Raw genomic sequence first — 10,992 nt, 5'->3', positions numbered from 1 at the left:
GATGTACCTTGGTTTCGGGCACGTCCCCAGTAGGGGGTATGCGGGGGGCAGCTGATTGATGTTTCTCTCTCATCGATGTTTCTGACTCTCTATCCTTCTCCCTTCCTCTCTGTAAAATATCAATAAAATAATTTTTAAAAAAACTAATATGTGAACAACACTAAAATAAATAAATAAATAAATTACTGTGCATGTGGGTGAGTTTCATACCTGGGTCCTCATATTTAAGATAGAATATGGGACTTTCCCCCCCCCCCCCCCCCCCAATGCAGAGCCCCGTACCAGTCCCAGAGGAAAGAGCACATGCCCCTCAGCTCTTAAGGAGGTTGACAATTTAATGAGAAGAGACCCTTTTGAGCCATGATCCCCAGGAAGGGAGTTGATCTTTCTAGCAGGGATGGGAGTAATAACAGCTGATGAATAATGGGGTCGTAAGACCTGAGTTTAAGGCCTGGCCCTCCCCGTTTCTAGCTGTTTGGCTTTGTCCACGAGCCAACCCCTCTGCCTGTTTCCTCATCTGCATCGTGAGACTAATAATGCCAACCTTGCAGAGCTGTTAGGGTGACTAAGAGCCCACGTCAGTGACTGTCCATCACCCCACAAATAGAAACCACAGTCAGAGTCAGATTTGGTGCTGGTCAAGCCTCCCGGGAAAGTGAGTTAGCAGAGAGGAAATTGGAGAGGACCCAGGACGGCCAGGGCGGGTGGTGGAGGGTTCTGAGGGTCAGAGGCAGGGCTCAGTAGAGTTTGCCTGGCATGTGCACACGCAGCCAGGTGCCTGCTGGACTGAAAGAAGAGGAGAGGTTTGAAAAGCAGGGTCTGTGGTCAGTTGGCAGGAACCTTCCGCAGCTGTTGCTAACCTTTCCCCAACCAGAGGCCACAGTTTGGGTCCTGTTCTTCAGGACGGTGTTGGGCAGGGGGACCTAATACTTACTGTCCACGATGGAGTCGGTCACCAGGAGAAGTGGGTGAGCAGAGAGCAGTGGCTTGGGATCAGGCGAGAGGCTAGCCTAGGGCCCCTGCAGCCTTTGGCATATGTGGCCTCCAGTCGGCGTCTCAGTGTTGAAGGCCTGGCTGCTTGTCTCCCCGCTGTCAGTCATGATGCCGAGACTTTCCTTCCTGGAGGGTATGAGCGAGGCTTCTAGGTTGCCTTCTAGCTTTTGCTCTGTGATCATGGCCAAATCCCTTACTTTCTCAGGCATCAAGTTCTCATGTACAGAGTGGGGAACCCCACCCCCGTCTGGCCAGAACCTTTCTCCAGAGGAAAGGGATGACTTCACAGACATCCATGGTGCATCCTCCCTGCTGGACCAGCTTTTGCTCTGCATCTCAGTACCTTGCCACGGGCCTGCTTCCCTCCCTCCCTCCCTCCCTTCCTCCCTTCCTCCCTTCCTCCCTTCCTCAAGGAGAGTCTCTAGATTCCTTTTTTGTTCTGCCTCTTGTGTCTGTGCCAGGATCCCCTCTTGCCCCCACCAGGCGCGAAGCCTTCTGCCTTTCATTTGTGCCCTTTCGCGTTCACTCCCAGGCCAGTTGCAAGTACATCTGCAGGGCTTTGAGCGAACAGTGGCTTTCCCCTTATGAAATTAAGTCGGATAATGTCACCTGCTCCAAAGTCCTCCCGCGGTGTCATCCACCCAGCCTCCCCTCTCGCCAGCCACCACCACTTAAATAAAAGCCAGAAAGCTCTTTTCAGCTCGATAAGGTGAAAAATGGGGACGACAGCTGTGGCTTCCACAGTCCCAGCTTTTCCCCGATGACTGTAACAAATACAACTGTCAGAGTTGGTATAATCAAACGTCAGATAAGATCACCAGCTGTTGGGGAGGTCTCTGTGTAGGCAGGCGGATGTCTTAATAGAGTCAGGATAGTTTGCAGAGCTTATCAAGCAGGAGGGATGTGACAGCTGAAAAGCCCTTTTGCCGGTGAACCAAAGAACTGGCCGCGAGCTCCCGAGAGGGGCAGAGGAGAAAGGGCAGTGAGGGGAGAGGAAGGGATGGGAGCAAAGCAGGAAAGAGAGATAAGAGGCCCAGAGAGGATCTGGCCCTGGCTCCTGTTCCGAGTTTGGGGGCGGAGGGGCAGCGGGGGAGCCAGTACTGCAGGCCTCCCCTTTCAGAGAACAGTAGTAATAATAACCATCATTTATGGAGCACTTAATGAGGGTCTGGGTGAGGGGGTGTGGTGTGGTTTACACGACTTCCTTCATTTAATCCTTCCCATCTTCTTGTGAAGTAGGTAGTCTTTTCACTCATTTACACAGATGAGGTTTATTAAGGGGCCCAAAGTGACATGGTAAGAAAGTGGGGCGCTTCAAACCCAGGCGTGTTATCAGAGCCCATTCTTTTAACCCCTCATTGAGTAGGAGGTTTCCTGAGCAATAGATCCCAGGGAGCAGGAAACCCAGTAGCTTGTGTTGTCACTGTTCCCTGCATCACCCCTGGCACCCTTGGAACCGGTGTGTGATGTGTGTCTGGTTCTGTAGGCGGAAGTGTTTGCAGTGGGACACCATCCAAGCCAGGCCGGGGTCTCTAGGCAGAGCAGTGCCTGTTCCTTCCTCTTACGGCTCCTGAACCCCCGCCAGCTTTATGACACCTACACTGGGCTCACTGGCATAAAGAGAACTAAGAGTGTGGAGCCCACAGTATTGCTGGGTGGGCAGCCAGGGATGTGCCCACTCACAGTGGGTGAGGGTGCCACCATTGACTGGCCTTGGCTTGTAGCAGGAGGGCCAGACAGTGCTTTTGTCCCCCTGGAGTTAGGTTAGTCTTAGCCATAACCACCGTAGCACCTCCAGACCCACCCCTGCATTCCCAGGCTGGAGGTCTGCCTCTGACCCTAAGAAGCAGCGTCTTTCCTGTCGGGGCTGCTGCTGCCACCCCCATGTGAGTCTCTCGTGGAGAACTGGTAGAGAGCCATACGGGACTCTGCAGCAGGGAGCCCGGCTTGGACCTGGCTGTTGGGGAAGAACCTTTTTTTTTTTTTTTTAAACAAAGGTGGGTGGAGCAGGGCAGAAAGGGCCCAGTCACTCCTGGAAACTCTCCCCAGTCTCCTACAATTTTGGCTGTGTCATTTCCCTCCTCAGAAATAACTCTTTGGATTCAAGTTCAAGGTGAACTCAGTGCTTTGTGCCCGCCTGATCACCTCGTCCGTTTCGCCTCACACTGCTCCAGGCCTCCCCTTCAGCCGGAGCAATAGGACCTTGCTTTCCGTGTGGTCTGCGGTTCCCCATTCCTGGAACCCTCACTTTCACCCATTCATTTTCAGGTATCGGAAGTCCTACATGCCTTGCAAGGCCAGTACAAATGCCATTCCTTCTACAAGGTCTTTCCTGCTCATCCAGTCACAAACAACTTTGTGCAGCATTCTGCTCTGAATGGAACCTGCTGGCTGTCAGGTTATGCCTATCCTTGGAAGGCCTCCCCTTCTTTGGGGAGCTTTCAATGGTAGGAGCCAGTGGCGAACTCAGTTCCCACACCTAACACATAGTAAGTCCTCAGTGTGTGCTTGCAGACCTGACCTTGTGGCTTTCCCACCTTTTCTCCAGGATACCGCTACGTGATTCTGGATATCCCTCTGTTGTTTGAGACCAAGAAACTGCTCAAGTACATGAAGCACACAGTGGTGGTGTACTGGTGAGTGTGTGGCATTGCCTGGCCTAACTGAGGCTAGGATGGAGGATCCCTGGAGTAAGGCATGTCCCTGAGAAATGGCCCACATCACTGTGCCCTTTCCCCACAGGGCGGCCAGGAAGCTCAGGGGGTAGGGGCAGCAGCGCCCAGAGCCTACAGAAACCACCTCTGTGTCTGACCCAGATATGCCCCAGGGAAGGTGTAGGAAGGGATGGGCCCCCAGGCTTCTCTAGTGCTTGGGAAGGGCTCCCCCTGCTGGCTGTTGGAGGCACTTCAGCCCAGATTCCAAGCCTTGTCTTGGGCTACCATGTTGTTATTCACTGGATCCCTTCTCCCTCCTCCAGCACTTCTCAATTTTCCAGACGGCTCCCACCCTTACTACTTCACCCAATTTACTTTTCAACGTGAAGTATTCAGGTTGATACTTCTGCGCTATAGAAGAGAAAACTGTGTGTGTGTGTGTGTGTGTGTGTGTGTGTGTGGCGGGGGGTGCGGGGGAGGGAAGGGGTGGTGTACATGGGGAGAGGTAACAGAATTTGTCCAAGGTCCCCCACTGGCAACACCTCTGGATGGAAAGTTGCAGAGAGCGAACTGTCAGAGCCCAGCTAAGGAAGGAGCTTTGTTCTCAGAATCCCCCAGGATATGAAGCAAACCCGGATCCAGGTTTGACAATCAGAGGAGGATCAAACTGTCAGAAAAAAATGAGTCATAGTCCCAGGGGGGTGAGAGCAGAGATGAGTGTCTGTCTCCCAGAAACTTCCCGGATGCCGCCCACAAGGAAAGCAGACACAGGGTGGGCACTTGGCTCTGTGGGCGCTTGGGCACTGAGTAGCTCTCAGGAGACCAATGCTTGGGAGGTTTCTGGAAAACTAGAGACGGGGCCTCGAGTGCTCAGTGCCCTGAGCACCACCCTGCCCCCCAGCTCCCTACCGCCCCCCAGCTTCCCACCACAGACTGTCATTTAAAACCTCGCCTTATCTGCTGAGCCTGGTGCAGAGACACAGGCTTCCTCATAGCTCCCGCCTGCGCCCATGTCTCCCCCTGTAAACGTGCAACCTCTCTGGGTTCTTTGTCCCGTTTGTGAAAGACTATCAACTGAGGCCAGGCAAACTCCAGGAAGACTTGGCATTCTCTTGCCTTGGCGTCTTAATACAATTGGAACTTTGTACCAAGGGATCCAAGTAAAAAGGATCTTGCGTGCAGGTGAGAAAAGAGATGGCATCTGCAATCACCTACCCTTGCCGCCTTCCTCTTCCTGCACTTTCTTCTTCTTTTTTTTTTTTTAAATATATTTTATTGATTTTTTACAGAGAGGAAGGGAGAGGGATAGAGAGTTAGAAACATCGATGAGAGAGAAACATCGATCAACTGCCTCCTGCACACTCCCTACTGGGTATGTGCCCACAACCAAGGTACATGCCCTTGACCGGAATCGAACCTAGGACCCTTCAGTCTGCAGGCCAACGCTCTATCCACTGAGCCAAACCTGTTAGGGCGTCTTCCTGCACTTTCCTTCGAGGTTGGTCTGTTTGCTAAGGGCAGAGGTAGCTATGGCTCCTGGCAGATAAATGGGGCTTGGTAGATTCTTCCCGTTCTCCTGGAGACCCCCCAGCCCCACTTACCAGCCAAGGAACCTTCGCCAAAGTCCTGGGTGCTGTTGATGCCCCAATTTTGGCACATGTGGGTGTCTGGCTCAGAAGAGATGTCAGAGATATAAGTAAATGAGTGTAATTATTTGCTTTTCATAAAAGGGATCTACACTTTACAATGTAAATTTACAAATGAGGTTCCCCTCATGGATTCCTTTACCTGTCACACTAATCCTGGTGCGTTTGAAATAGTATGGGGCATTTGCCAAAGCATGATGTGGAATATCAGTAAGTGTTTGGTAAAAATCTCGTTACTACAAATAGCATTAATTCTTAAACTATCCACATGGGATTATTTCTGGGTCACATTCTAAGAAGCCCTCTGGTCTAGGCCACACCTTCCAAAGGATGTGCACTCAGGGGTCCCTAAGCCATCTCCATTTTCCCAGCCCTAGACCGGAGAGATTCTTGTTCGGTATAGTTCTAAGGTTGGATATAGTTCTTGTTCTCAGCCAGGCAGGAATTGGCCCCATGACCTTGACAGCACGCTGTCCCCATAACAAAGGCAATCAGAGTCCTACTTACTTTTCAAGGCCATTACTAATGCCGTCTCTTCTGAAAGGTCTCCCTGATCAGCCAGCCAGAAATGACTCTCTGCAGCATTTTGTTCTGCATTTTGAGTGGAATCAGAACGGAACTGGCTAGTGTTCAGGTCATATCTGTCCTGAGGTCTGTCTTTATATCCCAGGAGGCCCTCTGGTGTAGGCCAGACCCAGGAGAGGACCAAGTTATAGTGATCTATCATCTCATCGTATAACTGGGAAATCTCAGGCCTGGTGGCAAAGCAAAGGCCCCAATGGCAGAAAGCAGCTGCTGCGGCCCTTTTCCTTTGTACCCGTTGAGGGGCTTGGGTGGTCACGGAGCTAGAGGGGTGTTAGAGTACAGCGGGCAGTTCCCGTGCAGTCATAGGCAGGACAGGGAGTTTCCTGAGGAGGGACCCGGGTAACACCATAGTGGGCCTAAGAAGTATCTTTGAATTCCCTTTGGCGCGGGGAGACTGGGGTTGTTCAGCTTAATGTGCGGTGCTGCGTCCTGTCCCAAGGACTGGGGCGTCCAGTTTGCAAGTCCTTGCTCCACTAGAAGCCTCTTGGGCTTGCCCGTCCCTCTTCCCAGGTGGCATCAAGCACAGCAGCCACCATTCCCGCAGGGTCCTTTTGCTCTAAACATGGGGAGTGGGAGTGGGAGTGGGCGGCAGGGAGAGGGGCCTTGTGGTGGCCCAGGAAGCTATTTTTGATGCGGCAGGCCCCGCCCCCGGGGAAGTGCAGAAAGCGTTGAGCTTGCAGGCACAGCCTTCCAGTAAAGGTCACCGATGTAGGTGATCAAACCCTCCCATTTTATAGCTAGGAAACCTCAGGTCTGGTGGTAAAGCGGATTGGCCCCAGGTGGCAGGAAGCAGCTTTTGCAGCCTTTCCCCCTGTGTATGTTAAGCCCATCATGCTACCAGAGTCCTCACAGCGTAGGGTGAGGTTGGGGGAGCCTGTGAGCTTCCAGGCCCCCTTCCCTGTCTGTGGGACCCTAAATTGATTTGCGAAGGGGCTGCCCACCCCTTTCCCTTGCTGGTGGGGAGGGAGGCTGGGGCCTACAAAGCCTGATCGGCCCTTTTGCCCGGTCCTTAGCGAACGGGAAACGCAGCTGGTACGCCTGATGCGACGGAACAACCTGAACCTGGAGGACGCAGAGGCTCGGATCAGTGCTCAGCTGCCCCTGAAGGACAAAGCCCGCATGGCCCGCCACGTTCTAGACAACTCGGGCGAGTGGAGCATCACCAAACGCCAGGTCATCCTTCTGCATGCCGAGCTGGAGCGCTCCCTAGAGTACCTGCCCCTGAGGCTCGGGGTCCTCACCGGCCTGGCCGGCATTGTTAGCCTCCTCTACTTGCTCACCCGCTACCTCCTGCCTTCCCCCTAGCTGGGCACTCCAGGCAGGAAGCCCCAGGCCTGGATCTCCCCAGAAGCTAGGTAACGAATGTATCCTGTTTCCTCTCGGCCTCTTCAGCTCTCTCTCTCTCTCTCTCTCTCTCTCTCTCTCTCTATATATATATATATATATATGTATGCTGGAGCCCTGCCCCTTCTTTGGGGTACATTCTGTCTGAGGCAGAGAAACATCCCTGTCCGTAGATATTCCTTCCCACCTTCCCTGGGGCTCCTCCCTCTAGAACCACGTACAGGGTCCACAGTGGGACATGAAAGCAGCTGTGGGAGACTATTAGCAGTTTCTTGTGGGTGGGGGTGAGGAACACTATCCCTGTGGCCCTGCAGTGTTTGAAGCTGGGAGGTTCCCTGGGCTCGGACATGCACATGCTCCACTGTGGCCCAAACCTCCGTCATGGACCATGCAGATCATTTTGGACCAAGGGCTGCCACCTTTAAACAGGACCCTCCCTTAGGTTGATGCCTTGGACAGGATGCTGTGAGGATTCCCTGTGGGCAACGCGGTAGTTGGCAGAGGCCAGGCCTCTTCTGGGATGACCCACTCTCCCCCTTGGGCATTTGTCCAGCACTCCCCTTACCCTGCTCGCCACCTCCCCCCACTCTGTACCTTCCATTCCCTGTCCTCCTAGCCCTGAACTCTTGGGAGTCCATGTGCACCAGGCTGTTTCTGACCTCTGTGCCTTCGCTGTGCTATTCCCCCACCTGGAATTGTTTTTGTGTGTGTGGTTTTTCCCCCATAACTGGCTCCCAGCTCAGACTGTCTGAAGCCCCAGGCTGGGTTAGGTGCTCTGTGATACCACCATCATATTTTATCTGGATCCATAATATAGTAATCAGCTCAAAGCTGGTTGGTCTCTCTACTAGATTGTAAGCCCTTTGAGGGCAGGGACTGTCTTGTTCATGTCTTCCTGGTGCAGAGCCTGCCTTGCTGTTGGTGCTTAATAAAGTGTGTTGATCTGAAATACCCTGCACTGCCATTGTTCCCCTAGCACCGTGGACCAATGAAGGGGCCCAGGCTTGGCTGATACCGCTTGGCCTCCTCCCACACGGAAGCCTGGGCCCCAGAAGGTACAGTAGCCCCCTGACTTCTCCTGGGACCCCAGGAGGATTCCAGCGAGGTCCGTGTGTGCCCCTGGGAGAGGTAGGTGGAGGTGCCGGGGCAGCATCACACCCCCTTACTCCATCTTCCTCCCCCAAGCCAATTAGACCAGTGTAGACATCAGCTTTCCCTGGCCAGCAGCCTATTAAGGCCAGAAATGAGTGTGACAAATGTGAATGCTCTGGTGGCCATATTTAGCGCCCCATTTCCCAGAGCTGCTCATACCTCGGAGACCAGCTTATTAACTCACCGCAAACCCCCAGGGGCAAAGCCTGGGCCAGGAGATGCTGAGCTTCGGGGTGGGGCCGGGGCAGGATGAGAAAGGCAAAAAGCAGCTGCTTCCTGGGTTTAGTGGGACCTGGCAGGAGGGGTAAAGGTATGGACCCCTCATTGAGGTAACAAAGTGTCCTATTACCCCAGCCATTGAGAAAATGACTCTTCATGAATGCCTGGAATGTGTTGGACTTTGCTAGACGTGCCACACTCTAGAGGTGACATAACATTGATTATTCCGATTCCAGGCCCAGAGAAGTGAAGAGATCTGATTTGGGTTGCGGCCAAGCTTCAGGATTCCGCCCACTGTACCGCTGAGCCTCCTCCAGGAGGAGCAGATCTGGTCTTGTCTCCTATTTATGTGGCCTCCTGGCCCTTGTGTCTTCTATCAGGTAGGCATGATGGTGAAAGCCCTTTGCAGACTGCAAAATTCCAAAGAATTACTTTCTTCTGTGACCCGGTCTGTTGAGTTTGATGCAAGAATGTCAGAGGATGGCCAACCTGGAGGGTCCTCCCCTGTGCCCTGGTCCCGTCACAACCCCCACTTCCTGTCCTCACGCCTCCCTCCTCACCACCTCCTCACGCCCAAGGTAGCCTTAGAAAAAGGCCTGCTTTCCCGAGGGGCGTGACGACATGGTTAGGCCACGTATGGGGCTCAAAAGGCCCTGGGACAGATTGGGAACAGCCTGGGAACAGCCTGGGAACAGCCAGAGCCAGGCCACCTGGAGCCCCAGCCCTACACCCCAGTGGGCAGCATCCCCTCCAGCCAGCAGGTGGCAGCACCCGCCCGGGTTGGGGTCCAACCTCTGCAGTGAGCACTGGTGAAGAAGTTACTTTCTCCCAGTGGCATTCTTGCCTTCCCTCCCTGCAGGGCCGCCTCCACCAAGCACCAAGCTGCTGCAGGGGCTGTAGGGAGGAGACAAGGGGGGGAAGGGGCAGAGGCACAGCCGCTGGGTCCTGGGCGCTAATTAAGAAGCTGTGTTGGGCCCGGCTGGGGTGGTTCAGTGGTTGAGCGTCGACCTATGAACCAGAAGATCAGGGTTCAATACCCGGCCAGGTTGCAGGTTCGATCCCCTGTGTGGGGCCTGCAGGAGGCAGCCCATCAATGATACTTTCTCACCATTGATGTTTCTAACTCTCCCTGTCCCTTCCTCTCTGAAATCAATAAAAATAGATATTAAAAATAAAAAGAAGCTGTGTTGTGTCCCCATCTTGCCCTACCCACCCTTCCGAGGGCAAGAGCCCCCGGGCTCCCACCCTTCCGCTGAGCTTGGGCACTGCACTCCGTTCCCGCTTGGGGCCTTACCACCCTGACATGGAGCAATGAAGACACCAGCGAGGGCAGCAAACGCACCTGCCTCTTGGGGAAGGAAGGGGACAGACAGGCCCTGTCCCACCAGCAGGGCTGGCCCTCGGGTAGTTCGAAAAGCTTTACAGTTTACAAAGCACGCTCACCTGGTTATCTCCTGAAAACTCCCGATTCTGTGAAAGAGCCCAGGCTAGAATTTCCCAGAGGCTCAGAGGCTGAGCCATGCAGTACAAAAACCAGCAGGCATGAAGGCCAAGTTTCTGGGCTCCCAAAACAGTGCTCCTCTCACTACCTGCACTGCCCCCATTAACTATTCCTTGGCTCCTTATCTAAGAGTTGTTGTCAATTCTGATGTTTAGCCTCGCTCTGCTTGGGGAGAGGCGGGGGAGGTTCGGGCACTCCATGATGAGCCTCCATGGCTAGAAATTGGATGTGAGGGATACCACGTCTGCTGGGCACCCCTAGTTCTTGCTAAGACCTTTAGGCCAGGAGGAACTGGTGCTAGGAGCAGGAGAGGGAATGGGGTGGCAATGATGACCTGAGGCCATAGGGGCACATAGGGGTGGGCAGGGGAGACCCCCAGAGACGGCCAGAGAGAAGGAGCAAAATGAAGGAGGTGGTGAAGCCCTGTGGGTTGCATTCCTGCTCCTTCCCATAAGGGAGGATGTGGAGATGTGGCTGGTGGCTCCTCTATCCCACCCACAGAGCTGAGGCTGCACTGAGCTGGCGCCCAAAGAGCCTCCGCTCTTCGCTCCCCACCCTCCCCTCCCCTCCCTTTCCTGTCGCTCAGATTCCAATACAATTTCCAGCTAACCAGCATGTCGATAGAACAAGTCGGGCAGCCGGATTGCTGGCCAATTACAGGAAATCATTCTGCTCCACAGCTCAGCACCCAGGGAGAAGGCGGGTGGAGGGAGAGAATGTGAGGGAGTAGGCACCCAGTTCACAGGCTGGGAAGGGGCTTGAGGCAGGGAATGCGGCAGCCCCTGGCAGGAGCTGGGAGGGAAAGTAGTGGTGTATGGGGAGGCTTATGGACTCAGCTCCCCTGTGAGAGAACTGGCGGCTGAGGGCTGATGAGCAGGGATGGAGGAGGGGGGTAAGG

The 10,992-nt window shown here is 54.1% G+C and overlaps 1 protein-coding gene across 2 annotated transcripts in view; it reads left to right on the top strand.

Annotated features, from left to right (window-relative positions):
• Positions 1 to 8,171, top strand: part of DCAKD (dephospho-CoA kinase domain containing) — an 18,614-nt gene extending 10,443 nt beyond the window's left edge. For both annotated transcript variants that reach the window (XM_005863865.2, XM_014537759.1), the window contains 2 exons: positions 3,542 to 3,629; positions 6,892 to 8,171. In XM_005863865.2, the coding sequence (XP_005863927.1) occupies positions 3,542 to 3,629; positions 6,892 to 7,183 (380 nt within the window). In that variant the 3' untranslated portion in view covers positions 7,184 to 8,171. The remainder of the gene's footprint in view (positions 1 to 3,541; positions 3,630 to 6,891) is intronic.
• The last annotated feature ends 2,821 nt before the right edge of the window (positions 8,172 to 10,992 follow it).

This window comes from Myotis brandtii, unplaced genomic scaffold (genome assembly GCF_000412655.1).
Source record: "Myotis brandtii unplaced genomic scaffold, ASM41265v1 scaffold1814, whole genome shotgun sequence".
Classification (NCBI taxonomy): Eukaryota; Metazoa; Chordata; class Mammalia; order Chiroptera; family Vespertilionidae; genus Myotis; species Myotis brandtii.
The sequence above is the reverse complement of the archived record's forward strand: the minus strand, read 5'-3'. Positions and strand labels throughout refer to the sequence as shown.